General features: G+C 37.7%; 1 protein-coding gene across 8 annotated transcripts in view; it reads right to left on the bottom strand.

Annotated features, from left to right (window-relative positions):
• The window catches only part of LOC124640108 (RNA-binding protein Pasilla), a 57,817-nt gene that overhangs the window by 15,657 nt on the left and 26,515 nt on the right, over positions 1-15,645 (bottom strand). For all 8 annotated transcript variants that reach the window (XM_047177753.1, XM_047177755.1, XM_047177754.1 and 5 more), the window contains one exon: positions 6,256-6,410. In XM_047177753.1, coding sequence (XP_047033709.1) covers positions 6,256-6,410 — 155 coding nt within the window. The remainder of the gene's footprint in view (positions 1-6,255; positions 6,411-15,645) is intronic.

The following is a 15,645-nucleotide window of genomic DNA, read 5'->3' as shown; positions in this document are numbered from 1 at the left end:
ACCGCAGTGTTCTCCGGCGCCGCATCGACAAAAAACCGAAGAGGACGGAGTTACACTGCAGACGATGCGGTAAGTGATTTCGTCACTAGTTTCAAAGGTTTTGTAGTGTGCTCGGTTCTCAGTAGTGTGGTAGTTTCTCAGCTCACACGATATTGATCTATGACCCTGCACGTGAAGGCACGTGGTCGGCCGCAGTCGCCACCGTCACTATCGGCAACTGTTCCGCCAGAGCTAATCAGCCGAGAAGATAACCGAATAGAAATAAACCTTAATGCCACGCTTACGTAAGTTATGGTGTAATGGTTCAATTAAATGATCCGACGTGTTGATTTTACACGTTTGCACAGTGTTAATTGGAATGTGAAGTAGTGTTTCGAAAGCGCTCAGAGTCTCCCAAATCTGATTAGGAATAGTAAATACGGCTTGCCAAGTTTTGGGTAAATTGTAATATAACCGGACTAAAATTGGGAATACTGGAATATTTTCAGGATTAAATTCTTATACCATCTTTCATATTCCACTCTATACACAAGTTCATGTCATTCATGTCAACCAATTAAAGTAGTGTAAGACAACTACATACTATTATGTAGTTAGAAAAAATGAATATATGTAGATAACAAGTAGTTTTGAGCTCTTTAAAATATGCGGAATAAATCAAAATAGAGATATGTAATCATATAAAGGGAGTGCCCTAATGTTCGTATGCTAAAGACTTCAACACCTTGGCAGACTAGTTTAGTAATTCAGCAGACGTAGTGACGGTACAAACATGCAGTTGTTGGAACAACACAGATTCAGTGCACATGACACACTTGGAAGTGTTTATCGCAGTCCTATGAAGTACGTACGATACTGGTGGAGCGTGATTCGCCCGCGCCTGACCTTGCCGCCCATTTAGCTATACTACTTGTTCTAGTAGTTTGTGCAGTCGCGATGTGTACTGCAGATTTAATGCCGTGCACGCTACTGCTCGTTCCCCTCAAGTTTACGAGCTGTTTTATAAAGTTTTGTCGTCCGAACGAGGAGTTAGTTTTCCGCTTCATCTGGTTGAATTGTTTAATTTCACTGGGGTTAAGAAATACGAGAGCAGGACCCCCCAATAACAAACAGCGGAAGGAAGTTAAAGAAATATCAATCTCGTCGAAGTTTTTGATGATATGAGACCAAAGGCTCAGGATTCAGGAAATAACGCAGTTCTTTTACTGAATTCCATTTCTGGGCGTCAATAAAAGCCAGCAAATAATGAACCGTCCACCAGAACGATAAATCATCTTTCGATCAATCCTGAAGAGACAGAGGTACACAACATTTGTACTTGTCCATCGCTGGCTCTGTATGATGTATGTTTTTATCCCTGCCCGCAAACAGAACGGAAGCTCATGCATGATATAAATATGCATTTAGTGGTTTCACGAGCGCACCTTACTTTATAATTCAGACTTAATTTTCTGACATACCTACATGCCGACTGCGGCTCTGTTATAGCATTTTAATTTGTACTTGAAATTTTAAATACTGGTTTTTGATTCAATTACGAGTTGTGGCATTTTATGATCGAGTTATGGTTGCAGGATTATTGAAAGGAAGGTATCTACATAGGTGTAGACTTTTTTACATTGATAGGCCTTTGTTAGATAAATTAACAATTATGTGTAAGTTGGAAACGAAGTTATTCAAATGGAGTATGTGTCTGTAACCTTTTGATTACCACGTTGATCATTTGTTTCAAGAGGTGGATTTGATAAGCAATAAATGTTTCGTTATATAAACGACGCGGTTATTTATATACCTGATAAGGCTGATATGCAATATAACTTTGTGTAGGTACATTATCATTAGCATTATCTAGCTCGGCAGGAAATGAGGAAAGTTTTAAGAATTATTATCCGAAGCGAGTATTTTGGATCACTTATGACTCCTGGAATTGCTGTAAAGATATCTCTAAAATTGGCAAGTTTTATCGTGTAAATCCAGCAAAATAATCAAAGTTAGGAATGGCGAGCACCACGCCACCTCGGTTCTGATAACAGCGACAATTTAACAGCGCTAACAATAAATCAAGGGTGATGGATCGTGATGCCGTCCACGAAAGTGTTTCCACGCGATGTTCCCAAAACTATTACGTGGAATTGTTTAGTAAATAGCCGTGACCTCTATTCACCCTCTAGTGCTGCTGTGCAGGTATCCACAGATTAACGTGAATAATAGATAAGATCCGTTGTTTTGAAGAGGTCCGAGAAAGGTCACAAGTTGAACATCGTCATCTAAAAAGGTTTGATCTTTAACCTTCAATCAATTGAGAGCGTTTTGGTCTTTAGGTTACGAGTATTTCAAGTTAATCAAATATTAATGGTCTTGTTTTATTTTTTCGTTGCTTATTTTTAGTAGTTAGTAAATATCACGCCTAGATGACTATTCTGACTCATAGATACGAATCGGTAGGTAAATACTATGTTAGGTGTTGACGCAACATGACATGAACATTTAAATTCTATGGAAATATTTTGTTCAGTTCGTCCATTTCACTGTGAAGCCTCTACAAATAAACTTTCTCCTTCATCTACTACCGAAAAAACACCGGAAAAAACACCACTTCAGCATGAAGCCAAATATTTTTCAATAAAACTCTGAACAGCGGGCTCGCGTCGCATTCTTCTGAAGCCGGCCAGCGCATAAAGTGGCCTACCTCAATAAATAAAAGAAAAATACACTTCTCTATGAATACAAAGTTGGCCCTTAACTGCGGCCGGCCATTTGCATGCAAATAGTCTGATATGGAGGCCTAACGGTTTCTGCTTACAATCACAATTTGATTTTCATTTGGCTAACCTGGTGTGAGCACAGGATAATGCCGGCACATCAAATTACCACGCGTAATCACTTCCCATTGACTCTATTACTGGCAATCGTTAAATGGAACACAAACAGTAACTGTTATGCGTTTACTGATTACAATTGAATTGAATTTTAACATGAAGGGGATGCAGTTCCAGAAGGTAAGCACTCCTAATATAATATTCAGTGTTAATATAGCTTTCACCCACTCCTTGAGATAAAATTTCCTTTACATTTTGTGTAGGTCCCGATACGCGATACAAGTCAACAAAATTATTATTATATTGAGGCAAGCGCGTATCCGAAAGGCTTTTCCTTTTCGTTACAAAGGCACCCCTCGGTAACGTAAAATGATACTTTCCTTTTAGGCAAGATGACAATCACCAATTACGTGGAAATTGAAATGTCAATGACATTCAAAGATGGTGGGTCTGTTCAAGAGCTTTTTGATCAAGTTTCACAGCATACCGTGCTGCTCGATAAAACGGACGTGGGTGGTAAACCTGAGTACAAAAAAATTAAGAAAAAATTATCGCAGAAGTAAAAAGTTATTATTCTCTTCGTCACGACTATGATCGTCCTGTTGGATTGTTTCATCATCGTCCAACGTTATGAAGATAAATCATTTAACACCTATTTGGTGCAGTTTTGAAACTTCCAACCAGTCTATAAAATCACAAAACGATGTAGAATGCGAGTGTATTTTTATCTAGTGCAACAGTGCCGGCTGTTAAGATAACGCCCAATAGTTATTTTATGCTCGACACTTGATATACAACACTGATTGTGTCTATCATTAACATTGTCCCACATTTAGTTTGGACGCAATGGAATTGCATTCTATACATTCTTCGGCAGTCGGGTAAAATCATCATCTTCCGAGCCTTTTTGCCAACTATGATGGGGTCGGCTTCCAGTCTAACCGGATGAAGCTGAGTACCAGTGCTTTACAAGGAGCGACTGGCCTATCTGACCTTCTCAACCCAGTTACCCGGGCAACTCAATACCCCTTTTGGTTAGACTGGTGTCAGACTTACTGGCTTCTGACTACCCGTAACGACTGCCAAGGATGTTCAATGACAGCCGGGACCTACAGTTTAACGTGCCATCCGAAACACAGCCGGGTAAAATGTGACCGGTTATAAATGTTTCTGAGACTGATATTGCGGGTTTTATTATTGTTTCATTCTCGATAGAACGAAATAAATAAAAGCTGTCATTCGGCCAGCCATTAATTGAATTCATTCCGCGATCAAACGACGATGTCCATAACATATGTTACGATGACCAATATTTTCAGAGCTCGCCAACCTTTTTGTTTCAGTGCCTCCACCTATATTGATATTTAGATTTATTACGTGACTGTCGTGTCGTGCCACAAAAACGCGAGATTGTTTTTCGATATTAGTAAAACCAATACGTGTGGCGATTAGGAAAATCCGACGTTACAATTACCTACAACTCCATCAGTGTCTGCTCTGCTTAAAGTGAATTTTTCGTCTTGAACCGCAAACCAATTTGTATAAAAAGTGTATAAAACAATGTTCGACACACAATTATGATTTATTGAAGACTGTGATCAGTACGGCGGGCACGTGGTGGGAGCACGTGGCGCGCCCTCGCTCGCCGCTAATTTAATATGCCAGCGTTGATACCGTTTAAAATCGTTCACGCCATCGCGGGGAACAACGTGAAGAAAATTTGTTTAATATTTAATAGCCGTCTATTATGAGTTAATCGATATCGTGTTCTAAGAATGTACGGTTTTTTTCATCGACACCAGACGGTTTATTCGACCTTTTTGGCCCAATTAACACACTTCATGAATTTGACTAGCTTTCATTCTTTGCCCTTTTAAATTGTTCTTTTGATAACAAATTGCTATGAAAAACTTACGTTTTGTGTAAAATATTACAAGTTTTCACTAAACGGACACCAGAAGCATCAAGTTAATTTATAGTTGCGTTAATTTAATTAAATTTCTTGAGTGAAAAGCCGAGCTCGGTGGGCAGACAAGCGGGCTCGAGTTGAGCACCCCTGGCTTAATCGGTTCTCAGAAAGTTTGCCTGCAATGGACTATTTTACTTACTTTACAGAGTGTCAGTCTGTTACATAGTTACAAACAATATTCTTTTTGACGTGGCTTGTATAATTTCAAAATTATTCAGAATTTCATAGCAATTTTAAATGTGATTAATTCACTCAATTGAATAACAGTTTCTCTTCTATAGGTCAATTTACATAAGGTTAATTGATTTTTCTATTAGAAGAACAATCAAAAATTATTTTCAATGAACAATTAGCGCTCGCACAAAGGCCCATGAAACTGAATTCCTGGCTCGGCAGTAGCACCCTGACACACATAGTAAATGCTATGTACTACATAGCACACAATGTACGGCGAAGAGGCTGAACAAATATGTAAATATAACAGTTTTGGCACAGCGAGCGATCGAGCCCAGTGCGGGGGAAACTGCCATAAGTACGTAATTGTTACATTCAGTTCAATTGTAACTGTGTTTTTTGTTTTCAGTATTTTATGTTCCAGTACTGTGGAGTACTGCATGTTTATAACCCTTTACATTGTTTGCTTTTATACTGTACTAATAAAATCCTAAATTGAGAGCTGTAGGAATGTAAAGCGGGTTACAGCAGATGTTATATCCGTTCGAATATATAGAACCTTTTCTACAACGCAATTGCTCCAAAAAATATAGAATGAAAAGTTTTCCTGGGATCAATTTCCCGGGAAAACAAAAATAAACAATAAATATAATGCGAGGCTCCGACATCTTCCGCAACACTTCCTAAATCCAAAATCCCTATCAAATATCAGTGCGATACACGAGACGACTGGAACATTACACTTATTTAGGGGTTCCGTATAAATGGCGGCCATTTGTCTCGGTTTCGTAGCGTTGCTTACAATTTATGCGCCACTCCCGTTCCCGTATGCGGCCGCCATGACAGCCCTAATGCGATGATTGAAGACTGAAGATACCCCAGTTTTTGCTTACGCGGCAAGACATTATCAAATATGGTTTGCGGCTTATCTAAGTCGAAAAGCAGGACGGAAACTGGCTAATTTATGCACGGCAAAAAGGTCACATCCGCACATTGAAACACCCAAAGTGTCCCTTAATGTTTTGTTGTAAGAGTTCAGCTATTATGTTCGGTGCCATTATGTAAAATTGTGCTCCCAAATTGCTAAAACAGTAGTTGATATCTTTTCAACGGAGCAAAGTTGTGGGATAGTACAGAATTTACTTATAATAGCAACAACAGTACGGACACTTCTTGTCCGCTGATCAAAGTTTTTTTTACCTAGTTTTGTTCCAGAATTTTCCAACCGCAGAACATTGTTCTCACAATTTACATTTTATAAAACTACAACAGTTGTTTTAAATGTGTTCATACCTGCTTGTCTCTATCCTGAGGCATCTTGGTATCGACGCCTTCCGGGAAGGGTTTGACGAGCTCGGGCTTCTCCTTGATCTTGTCCATGATGAAGTCCAGCACCACCATGATGCCGTCGACGGAGCCCGTGATGAGGCATGCTCGTTCCGTTGTACCTGCAGACAAGCAAAACAAGACTTTACTAAAAGATGATAAAATAACCCCATAAGGAAATGAACTGCTAATAACAAGACAACGTTGAATGCTTCGCTTGTATCTCGCGCAGATTCACGCAAACCTAATCAGAATTGTATTGTCCGCCATCTAATAATTATTCTGCAGACAGGGATAAAACAACCGGTAATTTTCTGGTCCTTCAGTTCGCAAAGGACCGGTTGTGAAGATAAGCGTTAATAATAATTACACTGCTATCAATCTGAGAATATTTGCTTTATTCCGAGGTTTGCGGGGATTAGGCATTCTTGAGCGAGCATTATTTTATGAAGATGCCCAATTTAATAATCTAGATATTTCCAGATGTAAGAAACTTACAGACGTATTTTACTTCAGTCGATTTAGATTCAAAACAACTCACTAAGAGCGAAAATTTCCTTGATCAACAACTGGAAAAATTAAAGTACTCCTGTGATGAAAACCTTATTAATGTTATTGACTGTTATGTAAATAGTCTAGTTGATGAAAACGAAGTGAGATTTAAAATATTTTTACTAAGTTTATTTTGATTTTTAAGTCTTCAAAATATGTTTGGATTGATGAAAGTACCCGACTGCGCCAGAACGAGGTTATGTTTTTAACTTTCAATTCGATGTAGAATTGAAAGTAATTTTAAGTCAACAAAGTTCCGAAGCAGCATTCAGAAAGTCCCGAGGCGAATTGCGACCGGGAAGTTAGAAAGACAGTTGGGCTATTTAAAATGCATTTGGACCACAGAGAGTAGACCAATCAAGACAATTTTTAAGGTGGAAAAACTTGAACACCCAGAGGAATTTTCAACCCGGTATTTCATGGACGTTTACGAAACTGCGCTTCCCAAAAATAGAGCACTTGCCTCCAATATATTAATAGTCCAAAAATGACGGATAGCGATCAAACACCGCCAGAATCTGGCAGACTATCGGGAGATGGGGCGTTTGCTGCACTGAGTTATGTGCACCCATTAAAACTGGCACACTTCATCTCAAAACTGGAACTTTTCACATTCATTCAAAGTGGAATGTTGATGCGCCGCTATTTATTTTATTGCAGACCCACTCATAATTACACCCTTCGAATTGCTCCGCTGAGCGTCCCACAGATATTTTTTTCATCATAACTTTAATTATTTATCCTTCCTTTGTTTGTTTTCGATATCCAAAGAGTTTTAAAGAGAAATTAAGCAAACATAATTTATTATTGACGCTATAGAGCTATCACCGCATTTCCTTTGTTCCGAATTTCATACGGACACGCCTCAGACGAAAACAATCCGTTACCATTCGGAATTTCCCGGAGCCATAAAGGGCAAAATGTGACTTAAAACACATGTCATTAGCAATGCCGCAGGGTGCTCCAAATAGTAGAATTACTGTTCAGATTCCAATTTTCCAAATCCCCCTTTTGTGGAAGTTGAAGCTAATCAAGGTTTAGAGGTCGGCTATCAGCGCTGGAGGGTTATGGGGATCGGCACCCGGTGTTTCGGCATTATTGATCGCAGCCGGGCGGCCAGCTTTGTTGCCCAAATGAATAGGCCACCGTCACGCGTTATTTGTGCCTAAGTATTATTGTGAATTTATCAAGACTTCATTTCGCTAACTTCGATGGAAGATTAATGGTGTTTGTGACTAATGTTTCTTTATGAATTTATGATGGTGCTTTTGATTTGAATTATTATTTAAAAACGTCTGGTGACCTTCTAAATCACCCTGACTGGTTTTTACATACATTAATCTTGTAGATAACTTAAGGAAAGTTGCGCATTCGTTGTTTTAGTACTTTCCTAAATGTAGGTGTTATCATAATCGTCTTGAATAAAAACCAGTGTATAACTAGTGAGTCGTATCAGCTACATTGCATTGCTAGAAACGTTTCCCAACAATTGTGGGTGATGAGCTAATTTGTGGTGCTGATGCAACGCTTACGTTACCTGCTAACACGCGTACTTCTATTACTACAACACGTTTGGAATATCAACGACGATATTTACTGATGCCTTATTCAGTACCTATAATGTACTAGGTTTTATTTACCTTCGTTCATAATACTTAATTGAGTATGTTCATTAAAAAAGACTGATTGCAGTTTTTCTTGTGTACAAGCCAATTGACATTCACAGAACACAAAACATACGACACTGAACCTATTATTATAAGTAACATTGTTAGTGCAGATATTATTAACAACGTTGATTACTTCATTACCTTGATAGCGATGACTTCAAATATATGTATGGTCAAATTAACATTTATATTTTCCTGTTTCTAACTCCTTCGTCGGCATAACGTTATCTACGTCGGAATAATACTCGTCAATGAGTTTGTGGTCCTATGCTGTAATTATAATTTCCTTTATTTGATATTAATGTTAGTTCGTAAACACAATCTGTATCGGCGGACCGGGCGGTCCCATGGGACATCGGTTGTATATCAGAATGCTGGGCACACATACTTACTAGCAATATTACTGTGATGACATTGTTTATCTGAATGCCCCAGACTTGATGTCTAAAATAGGATTGTCAATTTTATAGAGTTGGACGAAGAAAGATTTTCAATAGTGTTATCTGAAGTTAGGAAGTTGTTTCTATAAATTACTAATGCAATTTCTATTGTTCTTCCATAGCTACTAGCGGTTCAGGTTCCACGGCTAAACGAGCAGATTTTCAATCAATAACAACAAAGTGCAATATTATCGACTGACGCTACAAACTGTCGTTTGTTTCCAAGGCCGTTTCTATGAGCACCAGCTACCACACAACACCACAAAGTATTTTTTAACTTATTCGTACAATACTGTGCCTGTTTAACATATAAAACCAGCAGAAAAACCTGGACTTTAGCATACCCGTGCGCTTGCGTCACATCCGCCATATTCAAGCAAACTAAAACCAGCCTCGCATAAAAAGGTTTTATTGATTCGTAAACTGGTAGAAATATAGAAACGAGTGTGTCATCTTTGGAGTCGTGAACACAAACCGCGGGAAATTATGCAACGAACAGACACAGTGACATACACAACCGGTCTTATTGAGTAACTCCCTTGACCTTGGAAACATTGGAAGCTAATGCGATACATTCTAAATCCTAACTGCTAAACTTTAGAGTACATTATCGTTTAAAGTTTTAAAACATGTCATTATCGCTTGGTATTAGTCCAATGCTACAATAATTGAGAACAGTGGGCCAAAAAACTGTACCTAGTTAGGATTAGGTGGGCAGAGCGTGAGTTGGCAAAAGTGTGGAGTATTAAAATCTGTCACCGGTTTTGGCTCCAACGTTTGCTTGATGCAGTGCCTCGCGTAATGTGCAGCGAGTGCGCGCGCTGCCGCGGTCTCACTCTCGGCCCGCGCAAGGCCGCGCTCATAAAGAAAGATTATCACTATTATCCAATTATACATGCTATTGAGTTATTGTAGTACTTCACCAGGACATTCCGCGTTTTTACACACTCAGTTACGAAACACTTGAATATCAAGTGCTTTGCTGTGCCATAAATCATTTGTTACGCTCATATTATGTGGGTCAGCTATTCGGAACACTTTTTATTTTCATAGTAACCGTAAGCAATGTCAAACGTCGGTTGAACTAGTATTTCACCGAGGAATTTTCGTCTCTGTAATATTTATTTTATTAAATTTTATTTTCGGGGAAGCCGGTTATGTTAATATTTCCTGTTTCATGTAACAAACTTGTTACATAACGAGTTTGTTTTATTATTTCTAAGTTATCTAGTAGATGGCAGCACACGCCACGATAGTTATAAAATCCTTAATTTCGTATACAATAAAAACCTGTTTAAGTACATAGCTATCGAGTCTATTGGCACTCGAGTGGAAAGCAGAATTCTGAATAACTCAATAAATGTGATCCCATATTCATTGTGTTCAAAGAGATCAAGGCGACGTTTCTGATTGTGAACTAATCTGAATATCGAGAGCAAATATTGTCTTTTAATTTGCATAGCCACGGTGCGGATAAAAACTGCATTAATCACGTTCTGATTCTAGTTTGAAAACGGAGAGTGATCTCCGTAGCGAGAACAATGGCGCTCACACTCGTGAACAAAAAGTATTCTAGACGTTCGATGTCAGGGTGTCAACACGAATGTTTTGTTATTTTTGGGTCAAGGTCTAGAGAAGTAAGCCAGCAGCCAACTTGCAGTTCTATACTGTAATATTTCTTCGACGTGCGAATGACAGACCACTGACGACTGATGGCCTGTCGCACGAGCTCGGAACATTTTCGTGTTTTTTTTTCTACTCATTTGAATGGTCGGTCAAGGTGATCGATGAACGCTAATTTAAATATTTTGATTAGGTAAGATTTTACATTTCTAACCATTTTAAAAGTCCGTCAATTTAAATGATTCTTCTGCTCTGCTAAATTCTCAGAGAGAATGAACTTAAGAATCGTTAAGAAAATCAGAAATATTTATTGAAGTGTGAATGCAACGTTGTCAACGTTCATTGCTGTAGCTGACGGGCAACTGATATTAAAATAATTACACTTGATGGCAGTTAGAAGTAGTTTATTACAACTAGAGTGTATTATTTTATCATAAAACAGCCTTCCGTGGAGTTGGCGTGAGTTTCAGCGATGAAATGAAAAAGAAATGTTTTTACAACGCCTGTCATCGTATATTTTTACAGTTTATTTATTCGAAGCGGTATTTTATTTTGTATATTATTAAATTAAATAAGTATTCTTACGTTATATCGACAACGGAAAATTGAAGAAAATAAATGTAAAAGACTCATTTTTGTAAAATATATTCTTGACTAGTCTTCCTATGACCACCATTTTTATGAAAAACTTAAACTGTATTTAATGGCTTTTAACGTTACTTAAACAGGACCAGGAAAACAGAAAAGAAAGGAGGAAAATTGCATTTGTTACCTACATTACTTACTAGCTACAATGTTGACTAACATTGTATGAATACCATCAGGTTTATACACGACTGTTTTAAATGCGTGCCTGCACGTATCAAAAGCCAAATAACAACAAAATCAATAGAATAATATCTGTAATAGAATTCATAACTTCCTATAAATTGAGAAACATTCAAACACAACGAGGAAAAGACACGAAACTCAACAATCAACAAAATTACCAATCAATAATATGTAGAGCTGTTACTTTGATATTAATTTCATTTTATTTCTTAGCTGATGTCCCGCGGTTTCACCCGTGTCCCGTGGGCACAACTGCCCGTACCAGTATAAAATGTGGCCTATGTTACTCTGGAGGAGTGCAGCTCTCCAACAGTGAAAGAATTTTACAAATCGGTTCAGTAGCTTCGGAGCCTTCAGGATACAAACAAACAAAAAATGTTTCCTCTTTATTACAGAAGTACAGCCTACTTATATCTTTCCTGAAAATCTTTTCTACTTCTTCTACCTTAGTCCTTACTATTCGACTAAAAATAACCGTATTGTACATTACTAACCAATATATAACCGAAGATAATCCCCATTGTGAGACGCGATTACATTTCCATTCCAGCGACAACCCAGCCTTTATGTAACTATAGTTCGGCCATTCAGAGAATGCGTTCCTGACACGTCGCGATTGAACTGACGACGTAATAACATTCATTGATTATTGATATAATAATGTTGTTTTAATGCTCCTCAATTGTTAAAACGGTAAACAACCAGCAAAAATATTTTTATCGTAACTGCAACGCCATTGCAAAGTTACGTCGTCAGTTCAATCGCGACGTGTCAGGAACGCATTCTCTGAATGGCCGAACTATAAAACCTTCATAGTAATATTACAAAAGCAACTGAAACGTACGCAAACTAGTTTTTACGATGACTAGAACAATAGAACAAACATATCGGTCTTCACGATGCAACATTAATTTGTAATTAACCTTTATTGTTCTAGCTCTAATGTCATTAGAAGCGGCTGTTGATGGAAAAATCTGTAGTGTGTGTACAACTGTAGATGTACATGATAATTCTAGTATACTTAAGATGTGCAGCGAATCTAAGTGATGTTATGTGTACGAGCTAGTTCTTGCTAAGTCATGATGTTATTACGGTTGACATTGATAATGATGCATCACATACGCTGTGTTCGTATCTCCATGAATACAAAGAATTACTAAATGGTCAACCGCAATTTTAACTGTTAGACATGTTAAAACGTTGGCTATTAGAATACCACAGTCAGCAGGTATGTATTCAGTTTTATTTTAGCCACGGTGACATCAGTGGGCATTACCGCTCGCCTTGACTCTCGATTGAAAGATTGCAGTATTTAGAATGGACCTCGCATATTAGATTTCTGCATTATTACTGAAATAGGTTTAGTAATGCGTCTTCATAAGACATGTGGGCTCATCTTCGTAAGAGAACATTAAAGGATTATACAAATTGAATGGAGGCTGTGAGACAGTTGAGCTGTGAAATTAAATATGTATGAAAAAGCTTTCTATTTCAGGAAATAGTTCCGCATTCATTGATAGGGCTCGTCGTTTCAAGCAATGTGGTCTTTAAATACATTGCGGAAAACGGGCGAAAATATTATCCGAGTTCATTTCCGGCTTTGATATAGAAGGTTTCTGTGATAAAATAAAACCTTATTGAAGCACTCTAAGTAGGATTTATTCTTTATCTGTCAGCTGAAGTCGTAATAAATTTTAAATAAAACACGAGTAAACATAATGAATTCACAGAAAGAATGCAGCGCTGACAGGGGAGGGGGGATATTAGCGAGCCTTTTCCTCAATCACTCCTCAGATTCGCAGCCAAGATAAACCAGAGGTACACTTTATATTTACTTTTCTTTGTGAGAATCAAGTGATAAAAGAGTTGAAGGGTTTTATATGTGAGACTATTAGACCGATTTATTCTATGTACATTCCACATACATAAATAAAAAAGATAAGAAAGTAAGTCTAATAAAGGATAACGTATTCATTGCCGTATAAACTTACTATCCGAAATGTTTCCAACACATTATTTCTTAGTAGAAAATCAAACTGTAGGAAGTTATCCCGAACCCGGCCATCCCCAGGGATCGTACAATCACTAAGACCGCAGTCATCTACTTAATGGTACACTTTGGAACACAGTTAGCTACGTAAGGAAACACTCGAGCGAATCGAAGCAATAATGCGGTGATCTTTGTAAATAACTCTCGCACTTATCCGCATCGAATCGATCACTTACGACCTCCACAAATCTTATTTTTTACTGGATCACTAACGAAGTGTCAAAGCGAATGCAATTTCAGGAGATTTCAAGCCTCAACCGATATGGTTAAGTAGTTAAGGAGAAAACTGCGTGCCCCGTGTCAACTGGTAAAGTTATTTTAATTGGAATCAGAACAATGCATCACACGAACAATCTAAAAAGCTTTTGAAGCGCCAGTCCGTAGCCAATTAAACTAAAAAATATAATGTAGCTGTATAGAGTTGTTTTTCTTTTGTAAATCTAATTGATGCCGGTCGAAGTTTCGATCATTCTCACGCGGTGTTAGTTTATTTTAACGATGACGCAACCACATGTGTCATTCATGTATTGGAATTAAATGTTCCGTAAACATTACTTTGATTGCTTAAGTTTTCATTTTACCTAGATTACATAATTCTTTTAATATAAATTCAGTACCGTTAAATGTCAAGTGTATAACTGTTTTGCGAGTCTAATTACTTTCGTCAGGTAATTTAACATCATTATTGAAATTGGTATTTCAAGTTTCGCGAGTCAAATTAGAAGTTGTTAAATGTTTGTTTTACTAACTTAACTTTCATTAGAGTATAACAAAGAACATAGTAATAAAGAATTCGGTACAGTACAGTAATATCCGAACCTGAACAAATTTACTCGGACGAAAATAACCTTACAGATAGAATAAAAGAGGGAAAGTAAATAAAGGAGAATGAACAATAATTAAAAGAGCACAAAATAAAAGATACCGTAATAAAGCTGAGTATCTTCAATAATGAAGTTAGTGGAAACAATATAACATCGTTCAAGGACCGCGGACTGCTCGCGACAACTCGTGACGCAACCCAATCGATATGCGAATACATTTCGATTAAATTACACAAAAACCTACCACTTATACAATCTGTGCGATTCATGTATTACAACTACTATTAGACACAGACGACTTTAAACTTTATTTGTTAGACATTAAAGAAGAGTAACGCGAGGTGACGATTAGTGTGCTTAATCACTGGGACACGGACAGAATAACGAATATTTTAAATGTCAAAGTTGCAGTGGGTTTCGACAAATATGATCGACAGGCAGATTTAACTTTTATACTTATGAAATTTGGTAAATCTTGAAATATCTATGAAAGAAAGAAAAGGAATCGACGATTTCTGAATGAAAAATGTTAGTTGGAGCGTAAAGACAAAGAAGGAACTGTTACACCAAACTTCAGTGTCACAAAAGTGATAATGGTAATATCGGTCAAAGGTCACGTGATAAGTAATTTGTGTATAGCATACTCAGTAATGATCTGAACATAAACAATAAAATTAAAATAACGATAAAAGAAAGATCAAGAAACATCATTCCAGAACTTTTTAAACGCATCTTGCACAGAAAAATTGAAGTTTAACCAGAATATAACGTAGACTAGATAGAACAGGCTGATACAATACTCGTTCCACCACCACTCAAGCGACGCCTTTTTCAATCAGTGTTAATTTCCCTTTCAGCGTTGTAGTGTGCGCCTGCGCGGCCATTAGTTACATAGTCGCCGGTTATAACGGCAGTAACTATAACGTCACTCTTAACTAGTTGCAAGGCCAACGGGGGATTATTTGCGGCGAAACTATTAAGTCGGGTAAGTAAACAAGGTATTTGTTGAATTGGATTTGCACTTGCAGTGTTTTGAATATAAATAGCATTTGGGAGCAGTCTCGTGGGATTCTTAGTTTATATTCACAGGATGCTTGAAGGTAACAGATAAACCAAAGTGGAATCGAGCTATTACGCCTTCCGAGAGCTCTCAGAAATCCCCTTGAAATCGTCGGATGTAGCGGTCTTGTTGGGCTACGGATGACAACGGGAATAATTTATCACAGCGCTCAGACAGTCTCTGCTCTCCCTTTACAACAATACTTTATCAAGTTATTTCGTTAAATAAAAACATGGTCCGAGAGTTGGACGTGAGAAGGGTAGCAAATGAAATGTCAGCAACAATACAACTAGTCCAGATTGTTTGA

This window comes from Helicoverpa zea, chromosome 20, assembly GCF_022581195.2.
Source record: "Helicoverpa zea isolate HzStark_Cry1AcR chromosome 20, ilHelZeax1.1, whole genome shotgun sequence".
NCBI classification, from domain to species: Eukaryota; Metazoa; Arthropoda; class Insecta; order Lepidoptera; family Noctuidae; genus Helicoverpa; species Helicoverpa zea.
Note: the sequence above shows the minus strand (reverse complement) of the source record. Positions and strands in the feature narration are given on the sequence as shown.